The sequence below is a fragment of the Dermacentor albipictus genome, chromosome 1 (assembly GCF_038994185.2).
Source record: "Dermacentor albipictus isolate Rhodes 1998 colony chromosome 1, USDA_Dalb.pri_finalv2, whole genome shotgun sequence".
In the NCBI taxonomy this organism is placed as follows: Eukaryota; Metazoa; Arthropoda; class Arachnida; order Ixodida; family Ixodidae; genus Dermacentor; species Dermacentor albipictus.
Window position 1 is genome coordinate 32,362,988 of NC_091821.1, and position 23,899 is coordinate 32,386,886.

The 23,899-nt window shown below is 47.8% G+C and overlaps 1 protein-coding gene across 4 annotated transcripts in view; it reads right to left on the reverse strand.

Annotated features, from left to right (window-relative positions):
• Nucleotides 1-21,220, reverse strand: part of LOC139060780 (uncharacterized) — a 47,729-nt gene extending 26,509 nt beyond the window's left edge. Inside the window, exons 1-3 of one of the 4 annotated variants that reach the window (XM_070539894.1) lie at nt 19,387-21,220; nt 15,587-15,735; nt 3,591-3,793 (exon numbers count right to left, since the gene is read on the reverse strand). In XM_070539894.1, the coding sequence (XP_070395995.1) occupies nt 3,591-3,793; nt 15,587-15,735; nt 19,387-20,261 (1,227 nt within the window). In that variant the 5' untranslated portion in view covers nt 20,262-21,220. The remainder of the gene's footprint in view (nt 1-3,590; nt 3,794-15,586; nt 15,736-19,386) is intronic. The other 3 variants (XM_070539895.1, XM_070539906.1, XM_070539917.1) reach the window with 3 other exon arrangements.
• Between the last annotated feature and the right edge of the window lie 2,679 nt (nt 21,221-23,899).

A 23,899-nucleotide genomic window follows, 5' to 3' on the forward strand; every position in this document is an offset into this window, starting at 1 on the left:
TGTTGCCCACCCTACAGGCCGCACACTTGCTGGTAAGCTTCCTAGGTCTTTTCCTCCACTGTGAATCAATGTTTTTCCTGTACAGATACCTGAACACTCTCCCAGCCCATTTACTTTCTTCCATATTCCTCAGCCGTTCTTCATACTCAATTTTACTGCGAGCTTCCCTCACTTCAAAACTAGTCCAGCCCATATCACCCTGCACAGCTTCATTTGTAATCTTCCCGTAAGCGCCCAATGCGAGGTGACCCACTGACCTTTGCTTCCCGCCGAATCCCGATTGTACCCCTGATTTAAAGCAAACAACCGCATTTCCAAAAGCAAGTCCTGGAACCAGTTTGGCTGTACATGTCGCGCCACCTAGCAGCGGCGGTAAGCACCCGCGAGTAGGCCCTCGCCGCCATTTCACCATGGCCCGTACTGCGCTCAGGCCCGGCGGAAAGCCTTTTTTCGCAACTTTTCCATGGATTAACTGCGGCCTCTTGGCAGTTCCTCCGTAAGAAGTGTGAACGAGAAGAACAAGCGCAGATACTGCATGTCGACATCAAATTGTACCGCTTCGCTTCAAAACAGTGAGAAGCGACCCGGCGGTTGAAATGGATCGTTGCGGTGCGGCGCGTCAAGTGTCGCTCTTGCGAATTTCTGTTAAACAAACGAAGACGTAAACGCGATAAAATGAGAAAGAACCAACATGGAGCATCCGTAAAAACGCAAAATAAAGCGACAATTGCATAAGAACGCGTCAACTGATTCTCGCTGTTGTAAATTGGTTTAGATGGTTGTTTAGCTCGTCTCGCTCCAAAACGCGCGGTGGTTGTCACGTGTCAAATGCAGCTTTGTAAGCGCTCCGTGCTGGAGCTTTGTACGCACTGTGCTTTTTATTGTACGTTAACAAGCCAACGTGCAGCTCGTTTCTGCGCCAGGATCAAGAAGCGACTGCTGGAATCGGGCTGATTCATGCCGACGTTTTCTCGCGCTTAGAAGAGCAGAACTAAGGGTGTGGAGTGTACCGCGTAGAGTATTCGCAAATTAGCATTTCTCTTGCGCACGCTAGCACACATTTGTTCAGTGTTCGCGTTATTCAGTCTAAGCTGATTGCTCTCTATTATGTTTCAGCGGTGATGACTTCTCGCATAGGAGCCCGAACGACAATACGAGAATACGCTCGAGGCACTTTGTCAACGCAGAAAAAAGCATTTCCCTGCCAACTTGCCAAAATCTCTACATTTGAAGGCACGCTCCAAGTAATGAAGCTACAAATGACAGTTGAAAAACGTCTACGGCCGTATTTGCTCACTGGAATAACTTACTTTGAGTTCGACGTCGTAAGCGTGCTTGATTTGTTGTGGCAAACACTTCGCGACCTGCGGTGGTTGATTAGTGGCTATAGTGTTGGTTAAGCACGAGGTCGCGGCATCAAATATTGGCCGCGGCGGCCGCATTTCTATGGTGACGGAATGCCAAAACACCCGTGTACTTAAATTTAGGTGCACGTTAAAGAACTGAGGTGATGCTAATTATTTCGGATACCCCCACTACGGCGTGCCTCAATCAGATCGTGGTTCTGGCACATAAAACCCCATCATTTATTTAATTTAATTTAAGCACTTCGTTGCGATGCCCGTGCTGTTTACTTCTTTGACACGATGTTCATGGTTATAGTCGTAAGGGTGGCGTCCTTTCTGAAGCGTCGGTAACCGAAAATGGGCCACGATGTTTTCGATTGCCTTAAAGCCACAATTTAGAACGACAGACACGCTTCAAACGAGCGCCGCAAACGCATGCCTCCGCAGAAATGGCCGCCTCGGTGTTTCGCGGAACTGGCATGGTGGCGCTGACGGCTGAGCCAATCGCTGCGCCGCTTGATCATTGAAGGTAGCCTTGCCTACCTGCCGCAGATGCCTTTCTGGAGAATAAACATTTCTGGAAATAACATTTCGTGAAATTAACATTAATAAAGTGTTATGAAGTATTTTGTTCATCAGAAAAAAACTGTACGAGACGATCAACGTGATATATCCCGCGACTTGCGTACATTTGGATTTAGATTCTGGGATTTAACATGCCCAAATCACAATTACCTTATGAGGCACGCCGTAGTGGGAGACTTTGGATTAATTTTGACCACCATGGGGCTCTTTAACGTGCCCCCAATGCACGGGACACGGACGTTTTTGCACTTTGCCCCCATCGAAATGCGGCTTCCGTGGTCGGTTTAGCAGCGCAACACGATAGCCGCTAAGTCACCGCGGCGGTTGTTGGGTACATTTCATTCGATTACAAAGCACAATGCTTTTCCTGGCGTTATACGGAAGCGAGTGGTAGGGCATGAAGTAGAAGAAAAATGAAACAGAAGTTGAAACATTTAATTCTCCGCAGACGCAATCTAACTGCTATGCTATCAAAATTTTGCCTCATGTCATCGTATATGCTATCCCTGTGTTCTTTGCAGCTGTACTAATGGGTCACAGGGAACACAAAATGGGCCCAGTGGAAAAGTTAGCGGAGCATCATATCGTAATTTTCTAACGAAATAAACCACTGCAGCAAGTGAAACTGCTAGTGCAGTTAAGACTGTTATACAGGTAAACGGGCACTACAGTACAGCCCTAAACAGTTGAAGGGAGAGTAGACACTAAAAAGCGTGCTCTAGGTGTCAAAATTGGACGCTTATAACTGCATTTTAAGCACTAAACAAAAATAGGTCCTTTGAATGTCAAAAAATGCGAGAACATAAACGTGCACGACAAATACCCCCAGAAAGAAAAAAAAAACATTTGCCGAGATTTAAGAGAAACGCAGTCGCCCTTTATAAGTCCCACGTCATACATGCATACCCCACGTCATACTGCGGTGACGAAGCGATGCGTGGAATATGAGCAGGCAATCTTCGTTAAATAACCACATCTGCTGGCTTATGTTTATACTAAGTGCAGCAACCATACAAACGCTCCTGAAATGCTCGAAGAGCTTTAAAATGCTTATCGGAGCTGTGAAGGTCACGTTTAACAGAAATAAATAAACAGCTGTATCACTGGCGAAAGAGATGAAAATAATGTACTCAATGGAAGAATTATATATTCGTAAGTTATGAAAGCCGCTAAGTTATGTTGCTGCTGTATCCATGAGCATCACACAAACGACATCGTACGTATTCGTGTAATGGCAAGTTTTCGGCTTCACTTTCGAGCCAGGCATCTAAAGAAACCTTGCGGCGGTGGTCCGAGCAGCGACGAGACGAGTGGGGAAACAAACCCTTTTTTACGTGATGAAAGTAACAGAAAAAACAGCCACGTGTTAAACGACGCACTAGGTTACAAATTATTTGCACGGCTATAGGTTTATAGTTTATAGTTTATAAGGGTTTGTAGTGTCCTTGTGTATGGTGTCCTTCCCACACGTACTCAGTGCTTACTCTCTCCCTTTCTTCCTCTTTCTATTCCCCTTTCCCCCACCCCCAGTGTAGGGTAGCAAACCGGATGCTGTTCTGGTTGACCTCCCTGCCTTTCCTACCCTTGTTTTCTCTCTCTCTCTCTAAGCAAGTCCCTAGATCCCTAGAAGGGGAAGGGTCATTGGCCAGAGCTACTCACAAGGATCCAACCACGCGCCGGAGGTGGACCGCCGCCGTCAAGGAGCCACAGGTGAGCTGAACACGAGCCGCTCGTTTGGAGCGGTGTGTACGCTGCCGCTGGGATCCGAGGTAAGGTGCGCCAGTGAAGACGCCAACGTTGCGCTTGTTGTCTCTCGCAGGGAGGTGCAGAGTTCGGCGAAACAATCCCAACTGGAGCTGCGTCTGTCAGACGCGCGCATATTTGGAAGGCGAGTCATAGCATTGGAATAGGTGCCTGCTTTGAAACGGTACCAGGAATGGTAAAAGACCGGCAGTCATAACAGCCTGTTCCTCTGACCTGAAAACCGGCAGAACACAAATGCACAGTGGCATGCGACCTAGGCGTCACCCCCAACCCACACTTGTTGCGGAAAGACTGTGCTCAATGTAGTCTACCGAGAAATAAAGAGAGTGTGGATACAATGAAGCAACTACCGTACCACCATGCAGATGACCAATCAAGGAACCAGTGACGCTGATTATGCACGCGAATCCCTCAAATGTAGTAATAACGATCACCACAGTGCAAAACACTGGCAATTCTACCAGGTTTGCAGCGAATTGAAAGCAAAGCGGCATGCTAAAGAATTCGAAGGAACGTATAGAGAGGCATTTTCAGGTACTATAACAGTTGCAAACTGCTTAATGACCTCTAATTACTGTTAATATGTTAAAATTTCATGACACGGAAGCATAGAAAAAAAGACGTTAACGTGAAATTAGCGCAACACTCTTAGACAAAGGCGTACATACACCCTTTGGGTTGTATATGCAGATATACACCCTTTGGGGTGTATATCTGCCACACACTCTTACAACTGTTGCACCCTTTGGGGTGTAAATTTGTCCCGCAACAATAATCGTCATCTGCCTTGCTTGCGTTTCCTTTCCTGAAAACTCGGCGCTCGCTACTTTCCTGTCGAGAATGCTGCGTCACACTGATAACGCGCATGCCGTTCGTGACTGGGAAGTACCGGGCTCGCCGCGTTAGAGAAAGGAAACGCAGGCAAGACGGATGACGATTGTTGTTGCGGGACAAGATAATCCCCAAAGGGTGTAAATTTTTCTAGGAGTGCAGAACAATAATCGTCAATTGCCTTGCTTGCGTTTCCTTACTTGAAAACGCCGCGCCCGCTACTTTCCTGGCGGAAATGCAATGTCATGCTGATAACGCGCATGCCGTTCGTTACTGGGAAGTACCGGGCTGGCAGCATTAAAGAAAAGAAATGCGGACAAGACAGATGACGTTTATTGTTGTGTGGCAAGATACAAACCAAAGGGTGTAATTTTGTTTTAGAGTGTATGGTGACTATACCGTGTGGCCAGTTGGCTGCTTGGAATTTTGAAACATAAGCTCACTCTGCGCGCAATCCGGTAACTTATCTATCGAGACCAGACTGACTGTTATGCTTCATTTACAAAGCTCGGACATCAGACCGCAAGAAAGCGCGATGCGTCCTGCACACACATTCTATCTCGCTCGGTGCAAAAAGTATTCGGAGGGACACATCAACCATGCGTAACTCCCGTGTGCTACAAAGTGCGTCAAAAAGCACGCCGAAAGAGCAATGACATCGGTAAACGAGTTTTCACGTTGAATGAACCCGCTGCATGCTCTTCAGACCTCCGCAAGCCTGAAAAAAGTCATTAGACGCATAGCGTTGTTTGCCACGGAAGAGCATACGTACAAGGACTATGAAAAAATTTGGTTGATCCTTCTTTCAGAGGAATTGGTCATAACATGAAAGTGAGACGTATTCCGATAAGCAGTGCAGCTTCGTTGCACATTCACAGATATAAGTTTATAAATGTGTAAAGTCGATAGGAAGCACGCGAGGCCTGTGCTGGTGCGCAGCGTAAACAGCACCCCGGAGGCTACCAGGCGTCATAGGTATATCGGACGCGACAGTGAGTGCGCACGTCACGAAACTGCGTCGTTACAGCTCCGGCAGCATGCGCGCAAGCACCCATACCCATATCCAAAGGTGAGCCGCCGCAGCGCAACCGAGGGCAGGCAGTTGTCGAAGATTAACTTCGAAAAAGCTCCATGAACGCCGTCACCCGCAGACGCCGACTGAGTGACACCGCCAGACACTTCCAAGCACTACCATCTTTACTACCCCTATATTGGTCCTGGACTGAGGACACCGCCCACGACGCGTAATTGCTGGGTTTTAGAGATGTTTATTCGTCCTCCTCCTCTTTCAACGCTGATGAGCCCAGAGTGCCGGTCATTTTGCCTACACAATTATTCAAGAATAAAACAAATAATGCTCAAATATCCCCATTACAACAAATACACGTCGAGAAAGCACAATTTCTTTAAAGGGCCCCTCAACAGGCCGCACAAAAAATTCAGTTATAAGCTGGAAGTTAATATGTACCCTCTAGGGAGCGTTATACAGAAATATTTCAAATTGGTTCATTAATAGCCGAGATAGAAACATTTCAGTGACGCAACCCCATGATTTTAGGAGGCGAGCTTGACCACCAACATAGACACTCTCTCCACTTAATCCGTCTAGCATCCTCAAGTGAAATTCCTTCCCCGAGGTATCACATTCCAGAGCTCGAGGATCGCGTGACGCATACGCCACGGGCTCCGCCAGCTTTTTTCTCGCTTTCTTCCTGCGCGGCGGACTTCTGACGGTGTCGCACGCAAGTTGTTGCGTTTGTCTCGTTTCCCGCAGCACAAGATTTTGCGCGCTGTGCCCGAGGACACCTGGCTAGAGGTATAAGTCAGTGCTACACAAACACTGAGGTATGCATAAGCTGATCTAAGAGCATGATCGCGCGCTTAAACAGGGTAGAAAATGACATAGTTTCGGTGTCTGCGCCTGCGACTGCACGAAGTGAGAACAAGCAGACGAAACGGAAGTACATCTCCCTTGCTGTGGTGCGAAGTACAACAAAAACGCGCACACATTCGGTTTGTGGGTTTTATTATTTGTCTGAACTTTAATTCATCTATTGAAGCAACTGATTACAGAAATAACAGATGTTGGCTTGAATAATTCTCGAAGTCACTTGCCACTATGCGCAACGTCACAGCACAGGCATCTACGTAGGCGCACTTGAGCATTTCTTCCTCCTATACATTCCTACTGCTAGCGCATTAATTAATTAGTTAATCCCCTCACTTACACAACCAACAGAACCGACGGAACGTACCAGTGACCTTCGTCCCGCCTTCCAGCGGGAATCACTCGAAGGAGAAGGAGGGAAGCACTCTTATCAGAATTGGAGAGGCAAAACACCGACCGCGACAGCACGACCCGCGTGCGACCTTGGTGCTGCTATGCACGGTCTCGAGCTGGCCGCGTGCCTCACCGCTAACCGAAATGCGCGTCCTTTCGTACGTTCCTTCGCATTGTTATCGGTCAACGTGGCAGAGCAAAACCGTTCGACGTCTATAGTTTACCGGCACTGACTTCATCGTGTCTGTGATGTTCGCAACGTGCGGTTGCGTCCGCAATCCTTAACACGATAAATTAGACCTTAGGACAATTATATATATATATATATATATATATATATATATATATATATATATATATATATATATATATATAAAAGAATGGATGGTTATCAAAGCCCTCTAGTGTTTGGCCAACAAGGCCACAATCTTGAGGCAGCACATTTGATCTCTCCCGAGCGGGAGCTTGCCAACAACGAGAAATGAGTGGAAAGGAAATAGGACAGCTGCGCAATCCTGCAGTACAGACGTTGTGTTTCGTCAAAGCTATTATAGCTTTAGAATTACACTTCAGTCATCAATCAACCAATAATATTATGAGTAGTATTTTCACACTGTAGGTTGATTACATCATATGAAATATACAGACGAGGGTCCCGAAGTACAATATTGCAATGAGACCCTCGTCATGACATACTACGTCGTACAGAAAGACCCCTGGGCGAGCTGTAAAACTTTCCATCCTGTAGAACGAATTAACCGGGTTACCTTATTATCGGCGTACCTCTGATACCGCAGCGTGACGACGCTAAAGCTCTTTATTGTCCCTCTATATATCGATGGTTGTTTGTCAACAGGTGTAACATAGGGAAAATGATTTGCGTAGCCTTGCGACCTCAAAGAATGACTAGAAGTTTCACAACTTCTAATTGTGAAACTTCTGACCTCCACTGAGAAGTTTCACAAGTCAAAGGTGACTACAAGTTTCACAATGCCAGAACGATACTCGCCGAGTGATGACGTATATGCGAGGTCCTTCGTTTTCGTGTAGAACCTGATAACCACCAGATTTTTGCAGCCCAAACAAAATAAATAAACGTTAGGTTAAACCAAATTTCTCCTCGAAGTTTCACCTTCTCTAAATCATAACAATAATAATAAATGCAGGTGTTGCAAAACTCATGAACGCTGCCCACATTTTGCGAACAAGTGGTTAATGTGTATCATAATAATAAGACGTAAATATGGCATCTGCCTTGTTTTCGCTTATCACTCCAGAAGTAACCATGTATATTAAAAATATAGCATACTCAGGGCCTACCGACGTTGTGTGAACGAAAGCTTGTTGCTTAATTGGTAGCCGCGTTGAATTGAATACGACAATGGCGCATCGCACTTCCCTCATATCACATATATGTAAGCGGCAGTAATGCACTTGGAAGCGAAATAAAGCAGCGTTGACGTTGCTGTGCACTGCAAATGGTAGCTGTGACATTGAGAAGATGCTTACCCAACTACATTACATTCAAAGATGGGTAATTCCAATAATTTTCTTACATGATACTTTATTGGAAACCAGTAAAGCAGGACAACGGGAAAGGGTGGAAAGCAAGAATGGAAAGGATGGACACAGAAATCCTCACAATACACATGTTAATGAATGTCAACAAGGGCTTGTCAGATAAGGAAAAGCATCGCACCTTCTGCGAAGCATACCCGTTTACATTACTTCATGTACTTTCTTCATTTGTTAAAGCGACTGATAACTGACCAGAATGTGTTGCGAGACAAATGAAAGGGCCACGACTCGTAGTGATAGAATGCAGCACGATGTTCGCGATTTAAGTAGGAATTGTAATTTCAAGTGGGCAAATAAAGTATCAAAACCAGTAAGTGGCGCGAACTGGCGGTGATGCTTTGGTACTTTGGATGCAGTACATGAGATTACTCTAGGTAAGTCGGCTGTTATTAAGTACCGCATACTTAATGCTTAAAATTGCACTTCGTGGATTAGCAGGCTTTTGCGCTTTATTCTAAGCGTATTCCGAAGTAAGAAAAGTCCACGCTAAGGAGCGACGCTCGCGCCTCTCAATTGATGGCGAGGCAAATGATTGCTGTCGTACGCGCGCGACATTCTGAGCGCGTATGCGAGCTGAAATAATTGTTCCAGCTCTCTCAGGTTTTCGAGAGACGACATGCTCCGGAAATGAAAAGCGCAATTGTGGCGACGGCACACTCTGAACTTCGTATAGCGTGTAAAAGCGTCGCTTCACTTTAGGGAACTTGGCTTGGCTAAAAAATACCCTTGACTTGTAAAGGACAAAAGCTGTTGGACAAGAAACCACGAAACCTGTAACTATTATTATAATTTAACACTTCTAAAGGCATGATTCGCAGGAATATCGGCTTGATAAATAAAATACTCTCGCACAGCTACGAATGCAATTGTCTGCCTCCCCATCGATGCCGGTGTATAATCGCTATCGCGCCCGCCGTGGTTGCTCAGTGGATATGGTGTTGGGCTGCTGAGCACGAGGTCGCGGGATCGAATCCCGGCCACGGCGGCCGCATTTTTATGGGGGCGAAGTGCGAAAACACCCGTGTACTTAGATTTAGGTGCACGTTAAAGAACCCCAGGTGGTCGAAATTTCCGGAGTCCTCCCCTACAACGTGCCTCATAATGAGAAAATGGCTTTAGCACGTTAAACCCCATGATTTATTTGTTTTTTATCGCTATCACCTATCATTATTTTCGACATGCTTACAGTGAACGACTACATCCTCACAACGGATAGAAAAATTCAGGTAAAAAATTTTCCACTGAGTTTTCCGCGCTACCACTGCATGATTTGACAGTGACCGGTAAGCTTTCCACTGCAGTAAAAAAGGACCAAACAAAACAAATAGAAAATAAAATAAATGGGCACCGTAAAAACTGGTTGTCAGTCCCTTTAAAGAAATACAGGGGAACAAAGCAATGAAGAGATCGCCAAATCCGTCTCTAGTTGTTTTTGTTAATGTGGCTACTTTTAAATCTATTAATAATGCCTGACAATGAAAGTTTGTAGATGTCAGCTGGTCACATGATTTGCGAGCAGCTTTATTAGCCCCATATGTTCCTGTGAGTGATTTCGCTTGTTAATAGAACGTTTGTATCGAAAAGAAGTCCATTGCTTGTGTTAATCGTCAGTAAAAGTTATAAGAAAATGGTGAACATTGGGCTGCCAGACAACTAAAAACCCGATTTCTTCCCAGAACAGAGACGACAAGTTGTCAGAGAAATATGAAATTTTGATGTTAACCCTGCTTTGCTACCATATGGTATTGCGAATACATCTTCGCAGAGTATCTTTCCTTTGCCTTTCTCTTTCTCTCTCGGCAAAGTATAATTGTTGCACATCTTGGATTCCTGTATCTATATTAAAAAGTTTTAGCTTATCTGTCATGCGGTCCATAAGCGCATTACAATTTGCGGGCTATCACCACAATTTACGGTTGTGGTCAATGTTGCAGCTTTATAACGCCTTGTTCCTCGGTTTCGCAAGATACATCCTCCCTGTGCTTGGTAACACTTGCAAGACAAACCTGCGCGTACTCCAGGGACTACAAGCTAAATCACTAAGGACGTGTCTCGGTCGTCCGATGTGTGCGTCTACATCGGCAACGATTGTCATAGCTCGATATCACCCAATATCAATGTACTTGGCAACAATTGGCAACGGACGCTCTCAGGGCGCATATTCGGCACGTTGCCCGACTAGCTTTCACCATCTTGCCGCTTTAACCGTAGAAAGGCCACACACAAATTTTAGTCGTATAATTGTTGCCTTAGTTGTCTGACCCCGTTGCCATCGGACTACATGCCTGTAGCAAGACCATCCTCATCTCTATGGTGCCTGCACAAGCCTGAAATACGCCACACCATCCTAGGAATCACGAAGAACGCTAACACACCGTCGTTTGCCCTGAAGCAGGCCACATTAGGACTTTTACATGAGGTGCACAGTGGCCGCGTACACGTTTACATAGATGGCTCAGTCACACCTGGAAGTTCAGCTGCCGCTGTGGTGATAGCAACTAGATCTGTCAAAATACAGCTAAAAACATCGCATGTATCGTCAACGACAGCTGCTGAACCGGTAGCCCTGCGTGCGGCTCTTCATTTCATTCAGGAGGAACCACCCCACGCATGATCAGTCTTCTGTGATTCCAAGGCAGCCCTACAGAGTGTAGTCTCAGCACTGCGCCACAGATCGCATGAACAGCTCGTTGCAGAGATCAGAGAAGTCCACCATCGCATAGTTGACGAAGGACACGATATAATATATCAGTGGTTGCCTAGTCACTGTGGGATACATGGCAATGATCGAGCAGACGAAGTTTCCCGATATGCCCATGACGGCGTCAACTGCGTTTCCATTCCTTTTTCGAGAGCCGACACAGCGAAACAACCTTCCGCACTTGCGCGTGACCTAACATTCTCATTGGAATTCATCCGATTTCACAAGTGCACGCCTTCATACCCTGGACCCTAATTTACAGCTCCGTATTCCGCCCGACCTTCCACGAAGTAACTGAACCCTTCTAGTCCGTCTATGGCTTGGAGTAGCATTTTCAAACGCGTACTCCTTTCTTGTCGGAATGGCGAACAGCCCGTTATGCGACTTCTGCGGGTGCCATGAAACAATTAGAAAAATCATTAGACTTTTGTGCAAGTTTAAAAGGCATCTCCTGTCGCTTCCCCAGGTAGTGCGTGACAAGAGCTTCAGTAGTTCATAGTCTTACGGCATTCTGCTTTAAGATACTTTAGGTGCGGGATAAAAGTTAACTTGAAGTTTAAGAGGATACCTAAAAATTTAGGTTCACGGCTCACAGATAGGCGTTCTCCATTAAAGTCTCATGGAAAGTGGCAGTCTATCTCTGTTGTTAGAAAAACAGGACGCAGGTACTTTTTTGAGGGTTTACTTTAAAAGCGTTCTCGTCTGCTCACTTCGACCATTTATTTAAGCCAAGCTGTACTCGTCGTTCGCAGATACTTAGATTACATTATCTGTAACCTATCTGGATGTCATCGACAAACATCAGAATACCGTACTAAATACGTGAAGAAGGGTGATACTGAAGCCGTTGCACACTGATTGCTTAATACACTACCCCGGCAAATAGTCTAAGGTAGAGCACCCCGGCTTCAACAATGGTAGCGAGACCATAGACAAATGTTACGAGTGCAAGCCTTATACATTCAGCATGAATGATGGCTGCAAAAAATTCTTTTGGGAGTGGTGAACCGGCCAAATGGTTCCAATTCTATGTTTTTACGGGACGAAACCACGACCTGATTATGCGGCACGCTGCATAGTGGGGGGCCTCTGGATTAATTTTGGCCACCTAAGGTTCCTTAATGCGCGCCTAAATCTAAGTACACGTGCGCTTTTGCATTTCGTCCACATCGAAATGCGGCTGCCGCAACTGGGATCGAACCCGTGACCTAGAGCTCAGCAGTCCAACGACACAGCCACTGGGCTGCCGTGGCGGGTCTGAGTGGTTCAAGCAAGACGCTAGTAACACATTGTGCCCAAAATTTATTTGTAAATTGTGCATTGGTGCTACTTTTGTCGCAGCGTTTTACCATAGATGCGCATTTATACAAGCGGAAGAATACACGCTCCCACTTGGCGGCTTGGATATAAATTCGATGGCATAAATTTCCGTGCTGCGCTCGCACGAAATAGCCCTCCCCTTTGCTTGTATGTATACCTATCGCAGTTAAAGAAGCGCTACGCTTAAATATTGCCATTAGTGTTCAGAGGCCTAGTCATCTACGCCATTGACCCTCTATTGTTGCTCACAGTTGGTAGTTCGTAGTAGGAGGGAAGTGATAACGCTATGTACAAAAAAAAAAGGGGGGGGGAACTATCGGCGATGCGAAAAGATACCGTTTCTATTCGAAGCCTTTAACAGCGATAGAGCGATTCCTTGTATTCATACGCCGATAAAGCTTGCTTTGTGGCCTGTTATCCGAGCTTACCTATGCATGTGCTATTATATATATTATGTATCTAAATACCAAATGCAGGAGCGCCTGGAAAGGCTTCCTATAGTCGCATATCAGTTTATACGTAGACGACGAGAATGTAAGTTTGCTTATTAGACACCTTCACATTATGACAGCGTCACATTATTTGTCTAGCGCAATTGATAAATAGGGTAAAACACTGCGATATTTTCCGGAAGCAAAACATTTTTGCGCTTTAGGACGTCAGTAACGAAACAGGTATCCGATATTGAAACGTGATACACAAAAATGGTCGAATTGATGGATGTTGCTCTATGTGCGTCACGGTGGTCACTGTGCAGATGGGTGGGTTCGAATAGATTGCGACCTCTTCCAGTTATTTGACATGCACTAGAATTTCAGTACAGTACAAGCGCTTTTGCCAATTCCGGTCGCATCAGAACGCGGCTGGAAGTCAAGTTCAACCTTACGGCAAGCAGCGAAAGGCACCATCCTCAGCGCAACCAGCGTAAAATCACCACCGAGCTATCAGTAATTCCCCGGACGAAACCTCCCGATCTGTGAGGCAACCAGAAGATGCCGCTCACGCCAATTGCCGTCGTCTCCTCCGTAAGAGCAGGAAGCTCTCCCGACGCATTCCAGTTTGCGACGTGAGGCCTGGTTGGGTCATGTTCATTTCTCACAGAGGTTAGACAGTGAAGTGAACGAAAAATGTCACCAGCGGCTTGCTACACTTTCCACTAGATATAAGTTGCTTATTTGCATTACTACGCTAACAGAATCAAATAAGAAGCAATTCATCCTTAAATACGTTACGAAATAAATGCATGCAGATGGATTCGAACTGGGGAACTTCACGTGGAAGCCAGAAACGCTATCCACTGCGCCACACAAGATCAATGTTTCAGCTCTTCAAGCACTGGTTTCTATATGTATCGATTCTCCGGAAACTCAAGCTCCATAAGAAACCTTACATAGAGTCATACCTTGCTCGCTGAAAGTAAAATAAATTATGGGGTTTTACATGCCAAAACTACTTTCTTATTATGAGGCACGCCGTAGTGGAGGACTCCGGATATTTCGACCACCTGGGGTTCTTTAACGTGCACCTAAATCTAAGTACAGAGGTGTTTTCGCATTTCGCCCCCATCGATATGCGGCCGCCGTGGCCGGGATTCGATCCCGCGACCTCGTGCTCAGCAGCCCAACACCATAGCCACTGAGCAATCACGGCGGGTTCTCGCTGAAAGTGCATTCGTTACGCTTGAAAGCTAAATTCTTATAGCTGCAAGGACAGTTTTCGACGGCAGCGAAAATTCTAGTACGTGTACGAACACCTTTCGTATAAGGTGTTAATTTTCCTTATGGTGTTATTCCTTTTTATTGTGTTCGGATTTTCTCGCACACCCCCCTTACTATACACACTTAAATAAATGTACACCCCTTGGGGTGTATATCTGCCACACAAGGATAATCGTCATCTGTCTTGCTTGGGTTTCCTTTCTTGAAAACGCCGCGCCCGCTACTTTCCTGTCGGCAATGCTATGTCATGCTGATAACGCGCATGCCGCTCGTTACTGGGTAGTACTGGGCTCGCAGTGTTAAAGGAAATGCGGACAAGACAGATGACGTTTATAGTTGTGTGACAAGATACGCCCCAAAGGATGTAAAGGTTTTTCAAGAGTGTAGGGCGTTTTGAGTAAAATAGGTGCTAACCGGTCGTGATGAAGGGCGTAAAGTTGGAAAACACGATTCGAACACACGTACCGGTGTTAAAATGTTTCGTGTGATACGTGCCCACTGAAGTTGGAACCTTGGCGACAAATACGAGCACAGTTACAGAGCCTACAGTTATAGCAGAGTCCTTCCATTTGGTTATAGACTCTGGTTATAGTGTACACATTAGAGTTATAGCTCAGCGGGTTTACGGGCTAGCGGACCAAGCGGTTGAGTGGAGACGCCACTGCGCATGTGCGTACGATGGGGCGGCCAGCGTGTTAACGGAGCGTATCGCTCGCACGCTCACTGGTATCCTCTTCGCACGGAGCGCGAGTAGCAGACCAGCATTTTTGCGAAACAAACATGGCGGCCCCCCCGCTCGAACAACGGCATGTCGTCGGCGGCGTGTTAAAACGCGGCGCTGGCTCGCCTGCAGGCGAAAAAGCTTCTGACGAGGACCTACGTATCATGTGAGAGGTTTCAGCAACGAGGCCGTTTGGGGACGATTTGAAGTAGATGACCACGATCGAGAACCTGAAGGGGGTGTGCTGATCTTCTCACAGTAACTCCTACCTTGTTCGACAGCTGGCGCAGCAAAGCACTCCGCTCGACCGAGCGAGGGATCGCGGAGCTAAAGCTATTCCTTTCGTGCGGCACTCCGCTGCCGTCTCCGCTCGTCCGCTGGATTTCACAATTAGCCGCACAATTTCTGTTTTCACAATTTGTTCGTTCTTTGTGAGCAGGTTCAGCTTGCATTGTACCGGACCATTTAAACCTGCTGATTCATCACTTACCTACGTAATGCCACGTTTTGCATGCATGTCACATTGTAACTAATTACGGCATATTGCTACAATGTCACAGCGACAACAGAACAGCAGTGACGAGAAACCAACGCCGTACACGAACGTATACGTAGTACGTATACGCACTCATGGCGACCAGACGACACGAGGAGCAATCCTAATATGGGAACGGTGGCGACTCTGCTAGACTACGCAGGGATAAGTGTTCTAGAACACGCCGTACATAATGTTCTACAAACCTGTAGGCTCGCATTTCAAAAACAAGAGCACGGCAGGTCGCTCGACAGCGTCAGGTTGCCTTCCCATGGTGAGCGAGCGCGCGAGGCGGTAGCGAGTCTCCCCGCTGACGTCACACGCGAGTGGGCGCCACTCAAAGATCTCGGGGACGCTGAGCAAGAGACGTTTAGACCGGAGCCGTTACATATAATATGAGCGGAGCCGTTACAGGCATAGGTAGAGGTACAAGGTAGAGAGAAATTTTGAGAAACAAAAACGAAATTAAGAAGATCTATACAAACTTGCTAAAATGACAAATATGTATAGCATACCTGATTAAATAAAGCAAGCTAGGTGACTATTTGCTCCTGGCCCATTTCGAAGGGGATGCCAATAAATAATCATCACCTTCATCATCGGGGCTAATGTGCACACCATGCGCTTAGCAGACCAATGCAGACGCTGTTTTGCCTAGTCGAGAATTTATTTTTGTTGAGTAGACACGCTTATCAAAGTAACAGTGTGGACTTACAACACCGACCTAAAAGACGTGTAATAATCTTTTTAAATTCCAGCCACGTGTTCAGGAACATGAAATTGTCGTGCTGCAAAGGTGGTCGCCTGCAGTACATAACCAAAAAAAAAGTCGCAGTTTCACCCGAAAGCGAAGAATTGATTGCAATAGCAAATTAGTAGACAGCTATACAAAGTAGGGACACGAGTTCTTGGCCGTATAAACTTGTAAATATTCTCTTACCAAGTAAATTAACGAGCATGCACGCGCGCACAAGCAAACATGAACACATCTCACTCTATGACCGCAGAAACTCAACTGTCAAAACGCTGGAGTGATGAAACGGGGCAGCAGGAGAGAGCGAATTGGCCTTCGTGCTGCCTCGCTTCAACGCGAGCTAAGCGGCGAGAACACAGCGCACACCAAGCTGCCGGCTCTCGTTGCGCCTAGGCTCTTGTCCCCATCGCAGATCCCTTTAAAGATACAGCCTCAGCGGCGCAGCAGCCGCCGGAGTAGAACGTCTTCCCTCCTCCCTCCCCCCTCGGTGCCTTGCGTGCGAGAGGCGACGGCGCGCTTCCTCCACACTTTCCTCCCTTGCACGTGCGATTGAGCCGCCATCTTCGGCTGACGCTCGCAAGCTTACACTCGCATATTCAGCATACGGTGCGCAGGGACGATGTTACCACCCTTGGACTCTATACGGAACATCAGCCCGACGGCAGATATGCGCGTGGAGTGTCCAAAGAATTGCTATCGCAATAAGGCTACACTACTACCGCATTGCTATGACGACGACGCCGACGTCTGCAGGGTGTCTCACGTATCTTGAGCTAAACATTATATGCATATCCCCGTAGCCGGACAGAACCAATGTACTGTTTGCTGTCGCTTGGAGATACTCAGATTATTTTTTCCATCCCGTCTAATTAAATAATTAGTCTTAATTGTGCAACTTCTCAAATATTATTATTGGATGAAGAGTGTCAAAGAGAAAATTGTAAAGCCACATGAAAAATTCCCGTTACAGCTTTCTCTTGCTCACTACATGCTCACCCGCCGTGGTTGCTCAGTGGCTATGGTGTTGGGCTGCTGAGCACGAGGTCGCGGGATCGAATCCCGGCCACGGCGGCCGCATTTCGATGGGGGCGAAATGCGAAAACACCCGTGTGCTTAGATTTAGGTGCACGTTAAAGAACCACAGGTGGTCAAAATTTCCGGAGTCCTCCACTACGGCGTGCCTCATAATCAGAAAGTGGTTTTGGCACGTAAAACCCCAAATATTATTATTATTCACTACATGCTACATAAAAGTGTTTTTCCGTGCGTGAAAGAAGCCCGCGAATACACGCAAAGTGCCTCGAGCGGCCACTCGCGCGGCAATTTTGCGTGTATTTGCGGGCTTTTTTCACGCTCGGAAAAGCACTTATGTAGCACGTATTGAGCAACAGAAAGCTGTACTGGGAGTTTTTCATGTCGCTGTACAATTTTCTCATTGATACTTCACCTAATTTTAATATTTGAGAAGTTGATTGAATAATTAAGACTAGTTATCTAATTAGGCGGGATAAGAAAGATAATCTGAGCACCTCCAAGCGACGGCCAACAACATTATCTTGGTTCTGTCCAGCAACGTGCCATTTGCATACTTCAATGTTTGGTTCAAGTTACGTGGGACACCCTATATATGCAGCGTAGTGTAACAGCATTGCCACGCTTATGTGCCTAGACGTCACTTGAAGAGCGAACAGACGCAGCCAACTGCTTTTGCTTCCCAATTCCGGTGCTTGTGCTACAAGTGATGATAAAGAAAAGCGTTGAGTGGTGACAAACGACAGGGGCAGCCTCAATGATGGGCTGCTAGCTGTTACTATCATCACGACAATAAAGAATCGTTGCAAAGCGTAAACTCTTCTTGAAGCGTGCCTGGCATGACTACTTATTCAGATAAATTGCGAAGACAATAGGTGTTTTACATGTTCATACATCTAAAAAAACAAGTGTTTTATTCTGAGTTAAAAGCATGCTGAATAGGACGTGTTGAAAGCTTCGTTGTCAAAAAAAAGTACTGCTGGGGAAAAAAAAATAAATGCAATTGGGGTGGTCAAATGCTGCAAGGCAAGTTGACATTGCAGTTTCGTATCAATGGCAAAATGATAACGGATGGTATTTTGCACTACAGAGCAAACTAAGTTTCCAGGCTGTAGTACGTTCATCAAGAACGTATTCATTGCTTTGAATTTTCTCGTGCGTAAGCGTTAAAATACATACAAATTGTAGCAAAATAATTGTTTCGATACTATTCCGCATACATACCAGGCTGAATTGTGGAAAAAAAAATATCAAACAGACCAAGTAAAATAGGTGTGCTCTCTTTTTAACCCATTTCTGAGTAAATCTTCAATTGAGGCCAGATTGTTGTTCATGTTTGGATAAGCGTGCCATCAATAGTTTTATCTGATAAAGAAATTTAATTCATGGAGGGAATGTAAGGAAAACAAATGTTCATTCTGCCGACTGCGCTTGGGGACGAAAAACATAAAAACAAAAAACAAATGCGCATTTGTACTGTACTTTTTTTTTGTGCAGTCATCTTAAGACATCTGTAAAGATATGTATCAACAAATCGTCTGAAATAAACAGCTCCTACTTCGCGCTCTGGGTGGCGTGTGCTTCGTCCAGTTTTGTCCCTGTGAATAACGCGTTTATCCAAACCAGTTCTGAGGACATTTTTGGGAGTTTCCGTTACCATAAATGATGGGAATGATTTTGCAACTGCTAATATTCCAGTTGATATGAGTAGAAAATTGACTGTGACTGCAGCATTAAGATTATCACGGAAGTGGTGAACAAATTTCTGGCGATATTTCCAGAACATGTCCTGCCGCACTCTTACCTGGCAGCCACAAGATTATGCAGCTGCGATAATCGCTGCAAGAAGGAACGAGTTAACAGACGCCATTAGCAGTACCAACAGTATAGGGTCACCCCTTACATGGAAGCTTCAGATTTTTTTTGTTTACAAAGCCGCTCTTCAAAAGTGTCTCATGGATTTGACGTAAGGCTTTTTTCTATACATTTAGATGTCGCCAATGAATTCGGTGATCGATAATCGAGTTTATCGATCAGAGACGCACACCGGTCAAACACATCGGCACAACAGCGGCGCGACCTTACCGCTGAGACCTTGTGGAGTCGTGATCACGCCTCAGCAACGTCGCAAGGGCAAGATTACGCGATATGATCAGCGAACACGCATGGTTTCAGGGAATTAAACACGTAATTCCTCGATGCGGAGAAAGGCGCACTCACGTGAGAAGTGGCAGAACGTGGAGCAGTGGCAGTGTGACCGAGTACCAGATGAGCACCAGAGCCCTCATGAAGTGCTCCTTGATGCTCGCCAGGACGGCCACCGAGTAGACGCGGGCCACGAAGAAGAGCAGCGACGGTGAATGCATTAGGCCTACCGTGGTCACACACAGCCACGTCCGCTTTTCGTAGTACGCTACGGCGAGCAGCGCGTTCGACACGAGAACGGCCGCCAGCAGCAGCAAGGCCAGCGTCGACGGCGCTGCCAGTGCCCCGCATCCAATACTTCTGGCCCCGCGGTGCCCGGCCTCTGCGCTGCAGTAGGTGGGCCACGACGAGTCGTCCTCGGCCGTGGTCGCTACGACGTCGCTGTTTCTTTCCTCTTGCTCCCTGACCGCCGCCGCCGCCGCCAAGGCTGCAGCGGCAATCTCCCTCTCCTTGATGTCGACTTCGTCCATGAAGAGCTGTACGACGAGCTGCTCCGAGGTAGACAGCTCGTTGGATGTTGATCGTGGTGTCAGAAACGGTGTGCCGCTGCTCCTGCCGATAACGTTGCTGCTTGACGGCGAGCAGCCAATGGAAGTCGCCTGTGTCAGTTGGTGCTGCTGCTGGCGGTCAGACCCACCGTCCGCGATGCTGTCGAGGGACGGAGGCGAGCTTAGAAGTTCGATGAGAGCGTCCACGTCGTTGACAGACACGCCTTCTGCGAGGTTACGACTGCCTAATGGACTTGAAGCAGCGACTCGCGTCGACTGTTCTCCTGGTGCATACGAGATTCTGATCCTGCTGTACCGCTGTTGCCGCGGGGGTGGACGGGAGTGTGAGCGCGCATTACCGAGAGCGCCGCACGTGCAGCGACAGGGTGACCCGTAGCTCATGTAGCCGAGGCACCCGCCGGACACAGACGGCCCGTCGGCGACGCTACACAGCCATCTGTGAGCCGTCGAGGCAGCGTTGACGTCCAAAGCTGCGGTGCATGGAAACTTGCCTCGGCTGCTTGGCACATGAAGCGGTGATCTCCCTTACAAGGCTACGTCGTCCTTTTTCTCGATTTCGATTAGTGCAACCAGTTGGTAGTCCTTTTCATGATAGAGCTTGGCCTTGCACCGGAAAACACGGACGGTTATCAAGTTGCGCACACTGGTAATAGGTGGTAGTCAGGTATGTTCATCACAACGATCATTGCAGCTTCCCTGTGGTGCGCACTCTACCGGGTGGCGAATCACCGCAGCGTTAACTGATGTGGTCTTCCTTCGATGTCACGTGGGCCAGCTGCCCTGCCGGGGCGAGCCACACGGCCGCGCGCAGGGGCTATCCCGGGTCCCCGGCGCGTGCACGCTTGCGTTACGCAGCAGTGATGCGTCCGTCCCCGTAGCGCGGGGCACTCGACCGTCTCGACTGACGCACGGGCAGTGCCCGTGTGCGGCGGCCGCCTTGTTGAGATCGTTCCGCTTCTATCGAGGGCTCAGAAGGAACGATATAGAATCGCCTTATCCAGGAGAGCCGCAAAGGAGCTCGCAACGACGACGCACTATCGCCTCTCCTCTGCTCGCCGCCCGCCTGTGGCTGATAACGGCGAATACTTTTTCTTGGCTTATTATTTGTCTTGTGCGGTCTTGCCGCTTCTTCCCTGTCCCGCCACGCTCTCTTTCCACTGTATTCTCGCTGCTTTTTTATTTTATGCTCCTGATTTTTTTCTCCTAGATGTCATTCGTAAATTGCCGGTTTCCGCCCATTCCACAAGGAACAACATCGTCGTCACAGCTGTACGTCTGCGACCGAAAGCGCCTCCCTTTCTTTCTAAGCTTAGCTTTCAGCCGTCGTTAACGCGCCCTCTTATCGAATGTTATATCTGTTTTACTTACTTCTCTTACTAGGGGACGGAAGCCTCTGTTTCTGCTCCACGGCTATAGATAAAAACAAGGCGTGCAGTTTGACCCGTTGGGTTCGAAAGGTCCATCTGGCCGATTCACCTGCGGCCTTGCCTGTTCAACGCAGTGAGCGGCTGCGCGCCAGTTTTAAAACTTTCATACGCGGCGTGTGCGGTGCGCTTATCACGTTTGCGCACCGTACTGCCCTCCGCTGTGCCTTACGTTGGACTCGTTCGGAACACTGGAGCTGGTGACGTCGAGTCTGCAAGATTCGGTCGTCGCGAGCTTATCTGTTTTGCGAACAGGCACTCGTGTCATCATGTGAAGTAGTATCAACGAGTACGTAAACTGTTTTGGGGCGCTGGACGTACACGTGCCTGCAGGCACGAGGCGCGCAGTCTGTAGCGGATGCGGTATCGACATAAAGATAAGACAGTTTTAGTACCGTGCCATAGCGATACGTATACGCAGCACGCAAGTGCTTTGCGGAACGTAGGACAGCGTGTCGCGTTAGGGCTTTTAGTACTGAGAAATGCCTACGTACGTAGGCATTTCACAGTACGTAGCGGGCGAGCGTTAGACGCCGGGCGCGTCGGAGCGCATTTGGCCGCGTCCGCCAGTACGTCGAACCGTTCGAACCGGTCGAACTACACGCTGTTAATCTCGCTAACGTGATATAACGTGGGGGTGCGTTCCCGCTTCGTCAAACAATATTTAGGCCGTAAGGAGAGAATACATTTAATACGGATGAAATACACGAATCATATCGAGAAAAATAGAAACCGAGTACTTGCTTTTCGAGGTTGGTACGGTCATTTGCGACGAACTCTGCCAAAAGCAGGTCGAGCCTTTCGCGCAAACAGCACACACTAAATACTTTCTCAAAAACAAAATTCCTATTTTTTGCTGTGCATTGCCACTGTGCAGGACTCGGGAATGGCTTCTGCGCGCTCACTTCACGCAGCAAAGCCAAATTGTAGGCCATTGAAAAGTAAAGCCTTCCGCTGGTCGCCTTTGACGCTGCCGTATTGGGAAACTCTTGTCTCGCGGTCTCCCTAACAAACGAGAACCACGAGAGCAGCACGCAAGGCTCCCTACGTACGCACGCAAGAATCGGATGCGTGTGTATACGCAGCGGCCGCGTACGCATCACGTACCGTTCGTGTTGCGTTCTGCACATGCGCACTTTGCAGAACGTAGCGATCTTACGTACGCAACCCCATTATGGCTGCGCTACGTACGCAGTACTAAAGCTCTCTTTAATCTCGCCCTCTTATTCTCAAGCGTCAGTTCGCACGTTATCTTTGGCACCGAACTTGCGCAGACTGCTTGTATCAGTGAGATTTAGCCAAGAGTTGCTGAAGCCAGGGAAAACGCAGGCAGTGTTCGGATGGCTTTTTATTACTGGAATTGGATTATGGGGCTGTACGTGCCAAAACCACACTCAGATTATGAGACAAGCCGTAGTGGTGGACTCCGGATTAATTTTGATACCGTGATGTTCTTTAACGTCTCCCAAGATCCAAGTGCTCGTGCGTTTTCTATTTCGCCCCTGTCGAATTGCGGCTGACTCGGTTGGGATCAAACCCATGGCGTCTACCAATGCCATAGCCGCAAAGCTAACGCGGCAGGCACAGAAGTGTTGATTTGACGGTTGACCGCTTCCGTAGTGTCTCCTGGATCCTGCGGTGCGCTTTAATTGATGCGGCTCTGCTTCTGCACACCTTGCGAAAGTTGCCCGCTTGAGGTACTTGCAGGGCGTTGATCGTTCAGAAATAGCAGCAACGTACTGTACCATACCTTGAACTTAAGCTTGTCCTGTTTCCCCGCAACCTCTGTCGTATAGTAGCGGGGTTTCCTTGCCTTTTCACGGCATTTGGTGATCGCTGTGTCTGAAGGGGCAAGGTTCTGACTGGTGTTGTACAAGTCGCGGGTCGCTTTTTTCGTCGCGACGATAGATTCGATTTTCTGAAGGTACTGCTCCAGGAGGGCACATGTAACCGGGAAACGGGGGCCTCAGGAGAGCACCTGAGTTTATAATAAGGTAGGCGGCGCAGGATCTCCGGGGCGCCCAAGGGGTAGCGGGGGGACCGAAGCTGAAGGCAGGGCGGCCCGTGGGTTGGGGCCGTGGAAGTCGAAGAGTTCCAGGGGGTGTTCGCATAAAAAGTTGGCTGTCCGCGATAGCGGAGAGCCGATCTTATACATCCCTGGCACGAGCAGGCCTCTGCGAGCCCCAACCCGCGGACCAGTCCGGGCTCTAGCTTTAGTGTCCCCGTTGCCGCTTTGGTGTCCTGGAGGCGCCGCCAATAATGCGAAATAATGACACGTTGTTTCAATTAATAAAAAAACACGATTGAATAAATATAATTACGCCCAGCCGCCAACTTGCTACGCTAAGTTCAGCACTACCATGCTCCGCGACTTCAGCTGGCACGCCTAGGGACAAACGCATACAACACGCGCTAAGAAACTTCTCCGTAATGCCTAGGCAGAGTCATTTAAAGGAGCAAAAGTCTCCACATTTCCTCTCTCGATCGCACCCGCTCTTACCCGCGCATGCGCGCAAACGTCCGGCGTCTGCGCAAATGCCACGCCCCGCTGTTCCCACTAGCAATTGTAAATACGCGACCGGGCCGTTGGGCTAG